Genomic DNA, 19,102 nt, shown 5'->3' with positions numbered 1-19,102 from the left:
TTCGGCATTACGTCACCACCCATCTCAGCGTAGTGTTCAATCTCGCATTCGTATATCGTATGGCAGATACGATGATACTCTATGCCCAGGGAAGTCAAAAACAAATCCATTACGAAAAGATCCTGGACTGACCGGGAATCGAACCCAGACATCTTCAGCATGGCTTTGCTTTGTAGCCGCGGATTTTAACCATTCGCCTAAGGGGGCCCTATTCACAGGATAATATCTGGTGAAACGTTTGAAAAGGACCTATCTGCAAAACGTAAACATTGATAAATTTTCGTTTGTAGATTCTGTAGCATATTTATAATTCCTATTTGTTTATTTAGTTGTTTTATACTCGTGCTCGAAACTGTACAGTCTATTACGTGGTTCATAACGTTTTAAATCTCAAAAACAACTCGTAAAAATGGCTGAATTCAAACAATCAGCAGATTGACAGGGAAAAATACGAGAAAAACCGCATGAAATATGCATTCAAAGTTTCTTTTTCAATTCTGGACAAACATTTCAAAGGGGCACATTGGTAAACATTGGCTTTGCATGACGCTGTTGAACCCAATTCAACTCGATCACGCTCACCAATACCACTATCAGGAAGAGCTAACATCAATCTTTAGTGTTGAGGAAACAGCGGAGCATGTCGTATTCGATTGCCTCCGTTTCATTGTTGTGAGGGCTCATTCACAAATTTCATAACGCTGAAGGGGGTGGGTGGGTGTCCTCATGATGTTACGGCTCATATACAATATTTAGAACATCCATACAAAAAGCGTTACGAGGGGGTGGGTGGGTGTCGAAAACGGTCATTTTTAGCGTTATGAAATATGTGAATAAACCCTGAGAGGTCGCATGCTCACTACATGCGGAGGGGACACGTCCCCCGACAATATAATAGAGAGAATGTGTGCGGATGCCGAGTGCTGGAATGCAGTAAATACGGCTGTCACTCATATTGTCTTGAGAGCTGTCACTCATATTAGAGGTCTTGAGCTTTTTAGAAACGTTGCTGTTGAGCCCTTTTTAGCCCGCTCAAGCAACCTAACACCACTACCATAAAGATTGATGTTAGCCAGGGATTGAATCCTGAGAAAATTGAGAGAATCTCTCACGTATCGCTCTCTGTAACTATCATAACATGCTGCACATTATGAGAGACTGTTTATCGTATACTGCTACAAGTTTGATCAGATTGGGGGGATAGTAGTGCATGATAAAACCCCTCTAAACATGCTCCAAGCCTGGGGGACACTGTTGTTATTGGAAGTTCGTGGATTGTTTATCGTGCCAGTAAAGAAAAACACCTATCCCCAACGGTAAACAAGCGAGAAAAATGGATTTTATCATCGCTCTCTCATTGGGGCTCTCGCTCGCTGCTTCCATTTATCAGACTTGTTACACCTTGCGATACAATGACGATCGTGGACCGCAACAGATGGGATGTTTTTCTTTGCTTGCTTTGATCGTGCTTCATTCTCAAATGAGAGCGAATTCTGCAACGCCTGATGTTAGCTCTTCCTGATAGTGGTATTGGTGAGCGTGATCGAGTTGAATTGGGTTCAACAGTGTCTTGCAAAGCCAATGTTTACTAATGTTTAGTGATCCTATATAGAGAGATAAGCGGAAGTAAAATGGAATGATTTGGCAACCGACCAGCAGTGCTGATTTTGCTCTGCAACGAGAATAATATTTTATCGCGGACATGACTTCCTCATTGCTAAAAAGTGTATTTTGTTTCGTTATACATCTTTGAGCTACATATCCATACTAATAAACAGCCGAAAAAATCAATAACTAAAAATCGCATTGACGAAAATTTTAAAAAGAAAAATATTTCATATTTTTGCTTCATGCAAAATTACTTTTACCAAAATAATTTCAAGCGGATTACATTACTCTTCAAGAAAAGTTCAAAACAAACATAACGCATGTTCGTTTGGCTCACACTTTGACAGGTCTCGCTGCTCGATTGGCTCACACTTTGACAGAAATGTCAGCTTCCGCGAATCTCTCTTATAAAGGATTACTACTAATGTTTATGTGCCCTTTTGAATGTTTGTCCAGAATTTTGCTAAGAGGTCCATGACTGCCTGACAACTATTACTTAGGATCAGGCATTGCAGAATTCGCTCTCATTTGATTTTAAAGCACGATCAAGGCAAGCAAAGAAAAACATCTCATCTGTTGCGGTCCATTTTTCTTGCTTTGTTTACCGTTGGGGATAGATGTTTTACTTTACTGGCCTGTTAAACAATCCCCGAATATCTGATAGCAATAGTTTCCCCCGGGTTTGGAGCTTGTTCAGAGGGTTTTTATCACGCACATTGCACTGCTATTCCCCCGATCTGATCAAAGTTGTAGCAGTATACGATAAACAATCTCTCATAATGTGCTGCATATTATGATAGTTAATCAGGATTCAATCCCTGCTTAAGATCATGGGTAACTTTGTATAAGTTGGTAGAAAAACAATGAATTGACTGGTAGGGTTTCCTTACAATTTTTACCGATTTCATGTGTAATGGTTTGTAGATTTCTAGTGGAAAGATATTGAACAAATTTAAAAGAGATCTTATAGAACATCATTAGGATCTTTGAAAAACTTTTAGAAGAATACTTCTGGATTCCCGGTAAGGTATTTGTTAAGACATTTCATGGATTTAGATTCGTAGAGGTTAGCGAAAAGCTGATCAAAAAAGACATCTGACATATTTCCTACATGGTTTCCTACTGAAATTCAGGGCTGATTCATTCAAAAATCCGTTTCCGGATTTCTGGAGTTACTGATAATACGGATTACTAGTCTTGATTTTTGACAAAGTTCTAATGAGGCCCTTGCAGAGATTTTGTATGGATTTTTGGGGATTTACAGCATTTTTTCAAATCTTACCCAACAAATTTCTTTGATGGATGAATAAATGGAAAATTCCTTCAGATATCTAGGGCAAATTTTTCATTAGCTCTTGACATTCTTTACAAAATGTTTGATGAATCCCTTGGAAAATGCTTTAGGTATCTGGGTTTTTATCAGAAACACTAGCCAGCTTTATATGAGAACAAATTGAATGTTTGTGACAACATATCGCTTCTGTTGAAAAGATGTCTCCTTGGATTCATCAAGAGGTTCACCAGGTCAAGAATTTCCCCAGCAATCAAATAAAATACACAATATTGATAAATATTCTTGAAAAAAATCAAGTCGCAGGTTAATTTTGCTCTAATGTTGATGTAGCTGTGAAACTCAGAGGGAAATATTATGCACTCTGTCTCAAGAAAGACCAATTATCTGGGTAAAAAAAAATCCAATTGAGTAATATTTCCATATGCATTTTGATGCGTCTGGAAAGCGTGTGTAAGTTCCATTGAGGAAAACAAAAACGAACTTTGTATGATGAGCGCATGCAAGTGTTCGTGTGTTCAAATGTCACTAAGCTCTATTGAAAAACTGGATTTTAAATGGACATCCTGGTTTCAGTTAGGCCCCTCCAGTTTGGCCCTTTTGCAAACTTTGTTACAGTTAGGCTTTTTCGGACTTTGCTAATTTTATTGCTTATCCCGCACTTTTATTCGTGCTTTCCCTATCGTTTGTCTCATTCTAACAATTATCATCAAAACACAAAATCTCGAGTTTTAGAGAACCGATGATCGCTTATTTCGATACGTGGACAATTTCTTCCCAAAAATGGCTAAGAAAATCACATTTCTTTGATGGCAGTACGCAGTTGAGAAGAAATGTCATTTCAAATCGAGATTCTTTGTAGAAAATATCTTGACTCATCCAGTAAAGGAATTTTTCAAATTTTCTTGAGCGAAACAGCAATGGATAGGGCGAATCAATTAATTGGGGTAGTCGGGGCTATTTGGCCTATGCCAACCCCTTGAAAACTGCATAAATTCTTGAAATAATATGCAATCCTAAAGCTGACAAGGAAATGAAGCAATAGACATGCTACAAGTCAGTGTTCTAAACTCAAAGAAAAAGAAAAACTAAATTAAAAAAAACTGCCCATATTGCCCCGAATGGCTCTTCCAAATTTCATCATTTTAGAATGATAAAATTTGAGCATTTTTTTTTTTCAATTTAATCTTTTTACACGGAGTGTTTATAAACACTAATAACTTTCAAGTGTAGTGAAAAAAAATAATTAAATTTTTAGATTATATGAAATAATTTTACAACCAAAAATAGGGAGCTCATTTCACTCCATCGATAAAAAATCGACTCAAAAAATGACTTGTTTTTTTTTTAAATATCTCATTCATTCGGGAATTTTATAAGACAACGGAAATCATACAGATCTAGTGTATTGATCTAAGAAATGTTGAAAATCATGCAAAAATCCAAACAAGAACAAGTGTAGCTATTTTTAACAATCTAAAGGCTGTTGATTTACAATCAAAACTTTTTCTACGTTTTGGTAAGTTTAAACAATTATCAACAACTTTTGTTCAAGCAAATTTTGTTCCAAGCATTTTTTCTCATCTAAAACATTGAAAGAAGTGGTGGGTGGAAAGGGGTTAAGGTCGAGGTTATTTAACGCATGTCGAATTCAAATCAAGAAACTGATGTTAATAAACGTATTTTTTTTAAACAAAACAAGGCACGCTTTCTTTGCGACTGCCGACGTAAAACTATGTTTTTTTTAAAACTAAAGTTTTTTTTCTGTTTTGTAGGACTCCGAAGACATCATCCCAGACGTTGTCAAGAACGTTGAATGGCAAATGTCCCAGGACCGTAAGACCGGTGCGCTGAAAACTTTGCAGGGTCTGGTCTGGGCCAAGGGCTACAAAGATGGAACTATCAAGGGACAGTAAGTTATCGTCATTATTTTCTCTACCCGTTTGCACTATTGTGCATGATATTGTTGTTAACATTATTATTATGGGAATAACGTACGCCGACTAAGAGTCTCAAAATTCAAACATTAAAATTTAACTCCGTTTAGCGTCTACGAAGATGTCAAGAAAGCCTTGGAACAGTGGAACGAGAGTGGTCGCAAAGTCTACATCTATTCGAGCGGAAGCGTCGACGCACAGAAACTGCTTTTTGAGCACAGCGAACAGGGCGATCTGATCAAATATGTTGCTGGGTATTACGATACCAAAATCGGCGCCAAGCAGGAAAAGAACAGCTACGAAGCCATCCTGAAGAACATCGAGGCCACCGGCGAAGAAGCTCTCTTTTTGACCGACGTTGTAGCCGGTAAGTTAGTTGTGTTACGTTTGTATAACAGCTGATCTGCCCATACTCGCATAACAGTCCCATTTAATTTTTACCACTTTTCAGTTAGCTCCATAAATAGTATTCATGTTTAGTGTACTTTCTAAAATAAAACTCCAAATTGTGTCTTTGTATGGACAAAATGTGAAAAAAATACCAAACCATGTGCGTCCCATATTGAAAGTACCCGCAAAACAGTCCCATTCGAAGATTATGAAGAAATTCAACTAAACCTATTCCTGTGATCATTTCTGTAAGCTTGCATTGCGATTCTCATATCCTTATAGAAACAATCAAACAAATCAGGAAAGTACAAATCAACTATTATCAAGAAAAACTCTTATTTTTGTTTAAAAAAGGTTTTACCACAACGACTTCTTCTGTTCTTTGATTTATACTAACACCACATCAGGCTAGTTGCCTGTAAATTAAAATAAAGCAAAATAGTTTTCCTGAGAATATTCTACTGCTCCATTCATTCTACTGCTTCCTGTGGCCAATCATTATCAGAATCTCTGGCAGGCTGAAGTCCAACAGCGAGAAGTGAAATGCTTCTTTGGCCGCCGCAAGATTACGCACATCGTCGCCAGTATCTACATGGTCAAACTAAGTGTTTGCAGCACCAAATGCCGAGAAATAGAAATGTTCCTGACTCTCATCAGGATTATCTATATCATGGGAACCGCCATTCGCCTTCATCAAGTGGACCAAAACATGTTCTATTCACCTTTCTTTGATAGTTTTCAAAATCTTCACCCGTCACGTGCTGCGATTTCAGCAAGCCTTCCATATGGCCGATTGCAACGGTTAATTTGAATTCAGGAAATCTTCACCATTTTCTCATTTACTATCACCACTGTACAGCTTAAGAACTTCAAGGGACATTATAACTATTGAAAGATAGTTGATGACTGAAAGCTACAAAAAGAAAAGTGCATTGCAATCGATCGTAAACTTGAACAACAATGTGTCAAGGTGCACGATATCAAAGTAAGCGAATCCTCAGTAATGGGACTGGTATGCGGGTATTCAAGCGTTTAGTGAGAAAAATACTCGGATAACGAGTCCCATCTGCAATAACCCTAATTTGGAGAAAAAAAAACAACCAGTTTTACTAAATTTAAATTATTTACGGTTTTTGCACATTGCAATGATAGTATATTGAGCAATGCCATCGGCATTTACTACTTACAGCAGCGGAAAACGAAAATGGAGGGTTTTATGTTTAGAAGCGTTTTTCTCGACATCATGATTTTCCTAATGGGACTGTATTGCGAGTATGGGCAGTGATTCTAGCATTATGGCACATCAATCTTCCAAGAGGTTTTTGAATGTTGAGTTGGGTTCAAGTATTGATCAGTTATTAGAAGATTATAATTTGAATTGTTTGTTTTTGCTTTTATCATTTTTTTTTTCCAACAGAGGCCAAGGCTGCCAAGGACGCTGGTTTGAATGTGGTTGTCCTGGACAGACCCGGCAATGCCGAGTTGTCCGAGGAAGATCGCAAAGAATTCACCGTCATCTCATCCTTCACCGATCTCCCAATCGAATCGGTTAAATCGACCGAAACCGAAAATGGCGCCGAAAAGGAAACGGTAACCGAATCCACGGAGAAGGTTGCCGACGAATCGGAAAAAGAAACCGAAACGGAAACCGCTGCCGCCGAAACCGAAAATGGTGCCGAAGCGGAAAACGGAGCCAGCAAGCGCAAAATTGACGAAACTGCCCAAGACGACGAAGCTCAGGTATATCCTAATAAGCGTTAATAACCATACCTTTTTCTTTCCATTTTTCTATCACACACATACACATTTACAAACACACTGACGAAATCGTAATCATACGCAAGAAAAATGAAAGGATAGACAAACACACAAGCACACACATAATCTTAACTGATAATGTATGTGGTACTAGTAATTTTACTACATTAGCTGGTAAAGATATCTGAGAAAGTTTTGACATAGTTAATTCGGTAATCAGAAAGTGAACTTTTAGTAGCAGAGTAAGATCCCCCATACAACATGAATCATCTCTATAGAAAATAAGACGCTGAAAAACATTTGACGTTGAACTGGACTGAACACACAGAGAAATATATCTTGATATTCGTTTTTGAGTGTCAATATCCAATCCACCTGATTATTATGCTTAGGTTTTTTTTTCTCATGCTTATTTTTGTGATATCGAATCTTGCTACAAACCGTTTTTACAACGATCATTTTAAGAATATAACATACGATACCTGTCCAGTATCAGATTCAATACAGAAGTGAATTATTCCTACTAGAGATCAAAATTAACGTTTAGTGAAACAAAGGGGAAGTATCTCTCCCAACCTAGTACAACTACATTTAATGTTATAATTAGACGTGTGAAATGAAGAGAAACAAATAAAATAAAAGTATTGTCACTGGATAACAATAAAACCAATTACACATAAAAGCAGCAGCAATTGATTGTACTTAGTATTATACAGATTTAACAGAATGATGTTACTAGAACCTAATTCGGTAATGTTCACTCTGAAGAATCGTAAAGGCCAAGAAGTGAGTGTTTGGAAGCCTTTTGAAAGTATTTGTTCACTCCTGGATCATTTGAAACAATGAAGAGAAAAGAGAAAATAAAATGAAATTTTTCGATGGATCGACCGAAGATGCTCTGCAGCTGATGCGGCATAAATAAAGTAATTAAGTTGATGCAAATATACATAAATGCATCAGCTAAAGGGCATCTCGATCGGTGCATCGGAAAAATTGTAAAACAAACTATCCAATCGGTCGTGTTTATTCAAAATTTCGGTTGCCCAATCCTCGTTCTTCTATTGTGCTACCTATATTTCACATACCTTCACGTATATCGCTTGCCATATGCACGAAACCTCTTTCGGTGTAAAGAAAAATGTCATTTGTCAAAATTTGCGGCGGAATCTTCCACATCTCTTGCGTTCTCTTTCGCTATCGATTTCGCTTTCGTGAGTGAGTACATGCCCTTCTCGTTCTGCGCTTGTATGATGAACTTTTCACCAATGAAGGCTTTGTCAAACGATGTACTTTTTGGTTCTTTATCAGTTAGCATTAATTTAGATGGAAGAAATACATATCGGAACTAAAATACCTTTTCATGATCATTCGCATGTGTACAACATCAGCCATCGGTTGCCATCACCATCATCAATGTCATATTTTGCTTTTATTTCGGGGTTTACCGCTGTCACATGTAAGATAACGAACATGATGTTGATTGTAACCTGAGAATATATTGGCTTCGATGTTTTTTGTTGGTAAGAATCCATCGGTCAGCCCAGAAAACTGCAGCTGAATGAAAAAAAAATGCTTATTAGTTAAGGTTTTTTTTTGTCCAAACGAATACGCTTCGTAATCTGTTCGAATTATCAACCGAAACATGTTCCTTAAGTTTTAGATTCTGGTTTGTACTACTGCACTCAAGCATGTGAGTGGCTACTATAAACCAAAAAAGCAAATAATTCCAACAAACAATAATGATTACAAATAATACAAGACTGGATATCTAAGCTGACGCATAACTTTGTTAGACAACCTTTTGACTAGGAATCACTTCGGAGAAATGTCCATCAGAAGTCGACAAATAGTTCATAAGATTGTGTATGTTTATGGGGGATGAACCAGCTTTGCCCTAGCAAAGTCATCACAGCTGAAATACCACGGCTTGTTATTATTACATTTTCATTGAATATGACGAAAAAGCATCCGAAAGAGATATAATCATAACCAACGTTAATGTTGCCATGCCACGTTTCAGGCAATCTATTCCAAGTCCCATTTGTAAGAGCGCTCTCTTCTCCCTGTCCAATCCTCTCTCACTTCCTTCTAATTTTCCTTTCTTGCTTGTTTTCTCTCTTCTGTGGTTGGTTTTTGTCTTGGCTAAACGACAAAGGCCAAAGCCACCTTTCGTCGTTTCTGATAGCTTTAATAAGTCGGGACACCAACCCATCAACGCCATCTCTAGCTTAAACCCACAATCAGTGGGCAGTATTGTAATTTTAATTTATTATTTTCATCAAGTTTTAATCGATCGTTTAGTAATGAGTTGTTTTTTCTCGTAAATTTTGTAATAGCGTCCCTCGAAGGTCGTCAAGGTTGACCAAAATGGAGACAGCCCTGCTGTTGATGGTGCTAAGCAAAATGGTGACTCAGCGGAGGAGCCAGCTACTCTTTCGGAAACCAACGGCAAGTCAACTGGTGAAGACGCGATGGACGTTGATGCTGAAATGACCGATGTTGAGTCGTCGTCAACTACCAAGGCAGCTGAAGCAGAAACTGGGAAAGTAACGGAAAAGACTGAAACTGAAGAATCTCCCAAGGAGAAGGAAACTGAGATGGAAGCAGAGGCGGAAGTCAGTAAGACTGATGAGAAAGAAGATACCAAACAGCAGGGAGAGTCGGTAACGGATGGGGAGGACAAAAAGGGGGATGTAATCAACAAAAATGCTGAAGATGACATTAAGGTAGAAGAGGAGAAGAACAAGGAGGAAGAATCGGCACCGCCACCTAAGAAGGCCAAGATCGAAGAGGACAAAATGGACGTGGACGAGGAGGACAGTGCTGTTATTGAAAAGAAGGCAGATAATGTGGACGAGAAACCCGTTGAGTCCACCACTGATGAGGTCGCAAAAAAAGAAGAAAACTTAGGTGAGAAAGTTCTTGGAGTTAGGCATTTTAGGTTGATATTAGATGGTTGTCTGCCTGATTGAAGGCACAAATAGCCGTAGCGATAAACGCGGTTTTTCAGAAAGATGCATGCTGAGGGACGTGGGTTTCAATGACGCCTGTTGAAGATTTTTTTTCGGATTGGAAATATTCTCCACTTCTCTGGGCATATAGCATATATTTGCGCTAGCCACATGAATGCGAATTCAAAAATGATCAATATGCAAGGAAAGATTTTCCCCTCCCCTTGGTTATGCGACCTTGCCGCGATGGGAGGGCATAATCCATTAGCCCATATGATGGAAACCAAAGGCGTAACCTGTAGTGGTGGTATCACATTTTGGCATTTTTTGCTTAAAGCCGCGTCATAATTCATATGGCATAGACGCAATAATATCTCGGATGTGATCCAACGGACATTCTGCGTCATTGATAGAATTGATGCCCATTTCAAATAATTAATCTATTCGAAGTGGACATTAATACTATTGGTGACGTTCAGTTTGCCTTTTGCTAACCAGAATGATCCGTAGCCACTCTTACTATTAGCTAGCTAGATACATGTTATCATATACGACGTAGGGAATACTTAGGAACTCTTAGGAAAATGACTAGTAGATTCACTGAGTAGAAATGAGTGGCGACAATCTTATTTTAATATGGTTTTTACATTGCCATAATAAGAAATACCTCTTTTGCAACAGCGGTATAAATAATCTAATTCCAGCTTCATTTTCGCAAAATTTACAAGTAGAAAGTAGGCGTTGTGAAGCATTGCATTTGCCACCGAAAAGTGAATCTTGTAGGAGACTGTAATAGAAGCCTAAGGTAACTTTACTCTTCAATATTCTTTATAAAAATGACTATGGAAAGTAAGATGCTGAGATCGATCATTAGGGTACACTTGCTAGTTTCGAAAAATTGTTGAACAGACAAGGAAAGCGACTTTTTTCTTTAAGAATATATGAACGTAATGACCAATAAATATTTTTAACAACAAAAAATGAAATTAACTAGAACTACTACTAAACAGCCTAATTTTGTTAAGACTTGACGACACTTGACATTTAAGACTCTAATCTTACGTAAAAGACAATAGTAATCAGAATAGCACTTGAATGACAAATTATTCAAAACCATTTCGACTAGACAGTATTAGTAATGCACTACTATTTCAAACAAATTCTACACTACTATTTCAAACAAATTCTAATGGAGCTGCTGATTTTCATAATGCTTCCTTTTCTCAGAAGCAAGGGAATATGGGTACTTTTCAAAAACTACCACGTCACAATACTAATAAAAAAACAGTGTTCATGTGGGCGCCATTGCCTAGTCCGTCTGAGTATTGGTCCTGGTAGAGGGGAAACTTGGCAAAAGCCAGACCGAGGGTTCAGCCTTGACAAGTTAAGCTGTCAGGCAGCTCCAACTGAATACCATACAAAAAAAAAAAAAAAAAAAAAAAATATGCAAGGAAAGATTTTCGTTAATAATACCTGTGGAATTGCATGCAAGAATACTAGGGTATTTATGTATTTTCGACAGAGCATTAGGGTAAGTGTTCCCTTAGTTGTGGGTGTTCCTATAGTTGCGGTAGTGCCGTTTTCACTGATTTTATTACATTAACCATAGAACCGACACTGCCAATCGACGTACTGGCTTGTTGATACACGGAATAGTTGAAAAGAGCGTTCAAATTGCTTTAAAACTGATGAAATATCACTTAAATTGCTAAAACTTTACTTTCTTGTACTAATAGTTGCGGTTAAGTGTTCCTATAGTGGAGGATCCCATTTGAAAACAACGGATACCGCAACTATAGAAACACAATTTAAAAATATACCGCAACTAAAGGAACAGTGTACCAATAGTGGAGGTATTATTTTTCACTGATATGCCGTGGATTACTGCGATCAAATAATTTTTCTCATTATTGTCAATGGTCGTTACTTCCCGTTACAACATTAACATGTACATTAATTGCGCATCTTGAATTTGGACGTTTAAATGAAGTTCAATCGTGCGTAGTACCTCCACTATTGGTACATCTACCCTACACGTATACAATTCAAGACCAACAATTGAAAAGGCCTCAAGTCCAAAATGTAAACAAATCGGTTTTCTGCTGATTTCAGTGTATAAGAGCCTATCCTTACTAAAACATACAATAGTCATTTAAAAATATGCATAAAAGTTGAAAAAATAACATTTTTCTAAAAGGCCCCATCTCATTTTCCGCTAACCAGGATATTCATCGCAAATGCGGCCTTTTCTCAAAAAGGCCTCATTTCTATATCTGACGGAAACCGAGTTGAGGCCTGTTAAACAAACATCAAAATTGCAATGTAGATTGCGAAAAACGTTCCAAATTCACTAAGTAGATGCAGGTTATACTACGGAACGACTGCTCCTTGTATTATTTTACACAGTGGTTGTCTAAACGGCGAACATTATCAAGTTTTCCGTCGGGTTCCGGTAGACTGATGTATTTTGTATCATACTACCAAATAATACCTGTGTCAGCCTGTCTGTATTTCACAACTTATTAACAAAAACACGATTTGGTTTCAATTGCATGAAAAATAACGTTCAATTGCAATATTATTTCAATTGAACCAATATTTCCATACATTTTCTCGACGACGAACTCGCGTACCACATACATAATGTTCATGGATGACGAAGGGTTCAATCAATCACACATTTATACGACCGCACGAATCTTCTCTTGCTGTAGGGATCTCCATGTACTTTACTTCACCACTTAACACTCTTCTACACTTCAAATTTCTAATTTCATCATCAATTTTGAATGATTTTCAAAAAGGCCACATCAGAAGATGATGAAAAAACAAGCCACAACTAGAAGGCCTCAACACATGTTAGAGTAAACAAAGGCGTCAACTCACAGGCCTCATCAGCGTCGGCCGGCGTCTATGGGCACAAATGAAAAGGGCTGCACAGCTTTTGGTGAAATAAAAGCCTCATTTCCTTTGACTCATTTTTTTAGCAGGATTTTTTGCTAAAATGATAGTAATGAATATTCATAGCTATAAATCAGTTTATCCATCGACTTTCGGGATGATAAAATAACATACAATGCTTAAATTCATAATTTAAATTTGATTTATTGTTTGACAAAACAAGATTGCATTTTTCTCATTGTTTACTTTTTTGAGATGAGGCCTTTTGAATTGTTAGTCTTGAATTTTGTCACTAGGAGAGACGAAATTGGGCATCTAAGAGAGATGAAGGAGATGCAGAGTTGTGAAGGAGAACGTGGGATCGTGACGGAATTTCGGAGTCTAGCGTATTGGGAGTCGTGCGAACGAAGTTCACCAAATCCATTTAATTATTTTTTCACAATTTCACATCTTGATTTGTCCAGGTTGACTCTTGTCTTTTTTTTCACTTTCACTTAATTTTGTTGTAAGTGATCAAAATATATACGCGTAACGGTCTGTCCAAAATACTTTGATTATCCAAAGTTTTGATTTAGGTTATGTCTCAGTTGGAACGTAACGCCAGCAAGAAGACGATATGGAATTCTTTTCAAATCACAATATTACAGTTCTTAAGGTGAAGATGAAACGAAGCCAAACCTCAAATTTTCAATAGCACAATTCTGGAGAACCAAACATCCGTTTAAGCTAAAAACTTAATCGATTGGTCATTAGCTGGTGGTCGGTGACCAATCGATTAAGTTTTCAGCTCAAACGGGTGTTCGGTTCTCCAGATTTGTGCTATTGAAAATTTGAAGTTTTGCTTCAATTCATCTTCACCTTAAGTAGGTATCACCCAAGTAACACCAAGCATTATAACATTGCACGTATTCTACTGCATATCAACAATACTGATGCGACATTGCTTTTATTCGACGAATTACAAGAGCTGTAAAGCAAAAGAGCATTAACGCTATATTTCAAATGTATCAATGCACTAATATTACTTTATGAATTGATTGGTTGCTTTATAAACATTATTGCATTAGTTCGACTGTATCAGGGCCTTTTTCCGCTTTTTCCACTTTCAAACTACTTTAATGGTAGGCTTACGGCAATGCAGCTGCTTTATATAAGCAATGATATAATGCTCCATGGTTACTTGGGCATAAATTAAACTTAACCTTACCTTTTTTGGGGTTTTATCAAACATTTATACCACCCATTTGACTAGCTTTGGCTGCTGGTACCAGAACCTTTTCCAAATGACATATCTCGCATAACTTGTGATCTCGTCCTAAAAGTCATTGGTTACCGAGTGTGTACTAGCCTGGGACACGGTTATATGGAAAATTTAGATTCTCGCTCCAGTCCACTTTTTGGATTGCATTTAGGTCTCATAACAACTGTGCAAAATTTCAGCTCGATCGGAGAAACTATATTTTAACGCCAGCCGTTCAAAGTTTGTATGGGATTTACTATGGGAAAACTTAGTTTTGCAAAGAAAAATCGCCAGAGGTCGCCCATTGAACTCTATAAAATATCTGAACACAGATCTCGATAGGTATTTCTGCGATGAACAACATTGTCAAAGACCGCAAAGCAATCCGATGTTTGTGAAAAAAGTTATTAAGCATGGACTATTCGGAAATTTTGCTCGATTTTGTTATTATTGTTATTCCTATACGTGTTAATCAACGTCGCGTTGCCAATAGGTTTTCATTGAATAACTTTTTCCACAAGTGTCGGATTGTTTCGCGGTCTTCGGCAATATTCTTTATCGTAAAAATACCTATCGAGGTCTGTGTTCAGAATTTTTATAGAGATCAATGGGCGACCTCTGGCGATTTTTCTTTGCAAAAGTAAGTTTTCCCATAGTAAATCCCATACAAACTTTGAACGGCTGGCGCTAAAATATAGTTTCTCCGATCGAGCTGAAATTTTGCACAGTTGTTATGGGACCTAAATGCAATCCAAAAAGTGGACTGGAGCGAGAATCTAAATTTTGTCCCACACTAGTGAGTAGCTCCTTGTTTCTAAACAAATTAGGTAATGAACCAAGATAAAAAACTATCACAACTGGGAGATAGAGGAGGATCTCCTCTTCATTGTAGCATTGTTGAATAACGTGCAAATCCATTAATTTGTTTAGTAATATCGAGCTACACATTCGGTTACCAATTGCTTTTAGGACGAGATCATAAGTTGTGCGAGATATAAATGGAATGTGATAAGACTTATTAGATTTGGATTGAATGTTGTAGACATAACGCACAATGAAACAATTTCGGAAAAACCCGTTCAATATCTTCAATGTGAAGATGAATCGAAGCCACACCTACAGTCTTCAAGCGCACAAATCTTGAGAACTAGACATCCATTGAAGGCTAAAAACTTGATCGATTGGTACTTGTGATGACCAATCGATCAAGTTTTCAGCTCGAATTGCTTTCTGGTTAACGTTTAGCGCTCCGTCATCGCATTGACATTTTGTGTCTATGAACCACCAATCGGCTGATAAGCCGTAACATGGACAACAACCATGAGCCTCTGTACGTGCTATAAATTCTTTTGTTCTTTTGACTTTTACTGTGCGCCGTGTGTTGGTGCTCTCTCGCTCTATCTCACGGGCAACTTGAAAACATGACGCACATTAAAAGTCAAACGTTTTATAGCATGCATAGGCTCATAGTTGTGTACATAATAAGTTTGTTTTGTATTTTAACGTCAATACTTTAACAGTGCAGCAGCTAATAAAATACAGACGCATAGAAATACAGAATTGTTTAGTTGTCAAAGAAAGCTTTCTGTTAACAGAACTGTGGATGTGCTTTTATGAACATTAAGCTGCAAACCAGACATCGTTTCAGTTGTGATCTGAAGAAAGAGAAAGACTAGAAAAATGTGACTTTCATAAGCATTTTATAATAGATTCATTAGCCGATAACGACATTGTGTGACAATAGTTCTGATCATCCACTTTTTTACCGTGCATCATCCAAGGGATTTACTGCAAAGGGGCGACCATCAATATGTATCGCTACAAAACTACACATAATTATTCATGTGTCGATTCTTCAATAATCAATTATTCATTTCAACATTTTAGTGGAAACCCCTGTAGACACTGCCAAACCTGAAGTAACCACATCAGAAATCGCAGTTACGGATGAAACCAAGGAAGCACCATCGGATGCAGCCAAGGAAGAATCCGTAACAAGTACTAGCAAGACTGAAGAAGAGAAATCTGACGATCTTGTACCAACTACAACTTCAGAACAAACAGTAGAAAAGTCATCTGCGGAAAAGACTGAATCCAAGAGCGAAGAGGAAACTGATAGCGGAACGAGTGAAAAGAAGGTGGAAGATAAATCGGCTAACAACGAGGAAGAACAGAAAGAACCAAAGGAATCCGTAGTTGCTGAGAAGAAAGAAGAAGAAATAAAGGTCAAAACAGCGGATGAGGAAACAAAATCGATGGAAACCGACGAGGTAACTGTTGAGAAATCGAATACAAAGGAAGTCAAGGATGATAACGAACAGATACCAGATTCTAAAGCTGACCAAGATTTCAATGCAAAGGAAGCAGCTAAGGAGACAGTTTCTGAGGAATTGGAAGTCAAAGCAGATGCCATTGTACCGGCTGATGAGTCAAAGCCAAAAGCACAAAACGACGAAACAAAAGAGAAGGTAACAAAGGCCGAAGAAGTGACGAAGACTGCGGAAACGAAAACAGAAGAAGAAGAAGCTAAGAAAACAGAAGAAGATGCCAAGAAAACAGAAGAAGATGCCAAGAAAACAGAAAAAGAAGTCAAGAAAACCGATGAAGAAATGCCAACTGAAGAAATCAAGATGAAGGATGAACCAACGGTACCGGAAAAATCCAAATCGGTTGATGAACCAATGGCAACGGAAGAATCTGTTGCAACAAAAGAGGAAACTCTGGCTGAAGAAACATCTGCAACGACAGAGGCACAGGCCACGAAAGAAGACGAAAAACCGGTAGATACGAAAACTAATGAAAATGACAAGACAACGCCAGAGGTTAAAGCAACAGAAGAAAAAACAGATGATGCCAAGTCAACTGAAGTAGCAACGGCGACTGAAGAAGATAAGGAAATGAAAGAAGCAAACTCTGCAGAAGAATCTGTAGAAACAAAAGAGAAGAAGACTGAAGAAACGCATACAACAGATGAAGATAAGCCGAAAGAATCTGATGTTGCCAAACCAGACGTTGTTGAGAAGCAAGAAGAGAAAATGGAAACCTCGGAACAAGTCGACGAAACTAAAGGCGTCGAAGCAACTACGGCTGGTCCGGTAGAAGAAGTTGCTGTTGAAGCCACGGAAGAAGACGTTGCCATGGAAGCCGAATCATCTGACGCTGTCAAGGAAGAAACCAAAACAGAAGAACCCAAATCAAAAGTAGATAAGCTTGACTCAGAAGCCATGGAAGTGGATTCTGCTTCCACCAGTCAAAACGAAGCCAAGAATGAATCCGTCAAACCCGCTGAAACCGCAGCAGTAGAAGAAAGTAAAACAGAATCAGATGTGGTGTCGACCACCAGCACCGATGAAGTGAAAGAAAATGGAACGTCCGAAAAAGTCAACACCAAGGAAGAATCGCGTGTTCCAGAGAATGGAGAAGCAGATTCCAAAGTAACGACGAATGGTAATCACGACGAAAAAGCCGATAGCGACAAGGAAAACGACACATCCGCCAGTAATATTGAGGAAGCGAGTTCAGCAACCACCACCACTACAAACGGTACTAGCACTGAGAGTGACAGCAGTTCCACCACCCCCTCGTCCGAGACGGTAGCGGAAATCAAATCGAAGAAAGCGACTGATGCAGTCGCAGATTCAGCGACACCTTCGGTTGAAACCGAATCGTAAATCGTTTGATTTTTAGATTGTACACCTTTTCGGTTAATAAGTAGGTAAAAAGTGCGTATCGATGCTCCCCCAACGAGCAGGAGACGACATTCGACATGCTTAAGAAATTTTTATATAAATATTTATATTAGCAGGACATACAACAAAACTCAAAACTTTTCTAATGCTCCAGCAAATATTCGTTTCTGTTTTCGTTGTCTCTGTATTCATTAGTATTGAGAATTTTCGAACTACTAAGTGATTAACCAAGAGAAAAACATCTACTCAATGTCATCCTAAACGAATATAGACATACATTGCCGTACACTAACACTCAGAATATATGCAACTCTCTCAACACAATAGTCGTTAAGGCTAATAGAATCAGTCTTAGTTCTTGACCATGTGAAAAATGAACAATGTGTGACTATCTAGTTGTGATGTTGTTTTTTTTTGTATTGAAAGTACCGTTTTGTAATTACTATATTTTTACCAAATAAAAAGTGCATTTGCCAACTAAGACTATATTGGAAGCTTTGACAAGCATACAAGGAACGTGATTGATCGTTTTGCATATCGGTTGACACAGACTTTCCAAAAGCACAAGGAAACACTTCACTGCATTTATACACGTCTTCCCACGGAACGGAGCACAAGGCACAACCGAAAAAGACTAACCAGAAACATAGTTCCTCAAACTAGTAATAGAGACTAACTGAGAAGTAGTTTGTTCTTGATTATGGAAGACGACCACGACGACCGATGATCGTGTTCATCAATCTGAATCAGTTTCCTTGTATGCTCACACATTCTGAATGCAAGCAACCAATCACATCCAACGGATAGACTGCCAAACAATTATTGTTAGTTCAACATGATCCTCCTTCCGCATCCTGCAGAATTTTCTATATAAATAAAATGAACGGTTCAGTATTATCTTGTCGCTTCCTGATACAACACATACTGCAACTAATTTACTGGTCAGTTTGTTCTAGCGTGAGATACCTTCGAGATGCGTCAAATGTGAAACATGAAGGCACTCTCATTTTCATTGTTTTCAATTTCTTAATGTTTTCATTATTATGTTAGAAATATAAACGGTGGAGAGAATGAGAATGCGACATATTGGTTCTCACGTAAGTATCAACACGCGTAGTTTCTTGGAAAACATTTATGTAAGCCGGGTTAAGAATTATTCATGTTTTCCATGTAAAACAAAAAAAAAGTGAAATTATGAAACTCAGCTTCAAGCGAAGTTGTATGTCAATGGTAAACATACAAAATATAAAGATATTCAAATAAAAGGGAAAGACTACATACAGAATAACGTAAGGATGGAAATAAACTAACCAATAATATTTTAGGAATTATTTAAA

General features: G+C 37.9%; 1 protein-coding gene across 1 annotated transcript in view; it reads left to right on the top strand.

The window, feature by feature from the left end:
* Window positions 1-19,102, top strand: part of LOC110681150 (enolase-phosphatase E1) — a 45,810-nt gene extending 26,708 nt beyond the window's left edge. Inside the window, exons 3-7 of the mRNA XM_021856918.1 lie at window positions 4,675-4,811; window positions 4,947-5,203; window positions 6,644-6,966; window positions 9,321-9,894; window positions 15,964-19,102. Of these exons, the coding sequence (XP_021712610.1) occupies window positions 4,675-4,811; window positions 4,947-5,203; window positions 6,644-6,966; window positions 9,321-9,894; window positions 15,964-17,747 (3,075 nt within the window). The 3' untranslated portion in view covers window positions 17,748-19,102. The remainder of the gene's footprint in view (window positions 1-4,674; window positions 4,812-4,946; window positions 5,204-6,643; window positions 6,967-9,320; window positions 9,895-15,963) is intronic.

The sequence above is a fragment of the Aedes aegypti genome, unplaced genomic scaffold (genome assembly GCF_002204515.2).
Source record: "Aedes aegypti strain LVP_AGWG unplaced genomic scaffold, AaegL5.0 Primary Assembly AGWG_AaegL5_hic_scaff_476_PBJ_arrow, whole genome shotgun sequence".
Lineage (NCBI taxonomy): Eukaryota > Metazoa > Arthropoda > Insecta > Diptera > Culicidae > Aedes > Aedes aegypti.
Note: the sequence above shows the minus strand (reverse complement) of the source record. Positions and strands in the feature narration are given on the sequence as shown.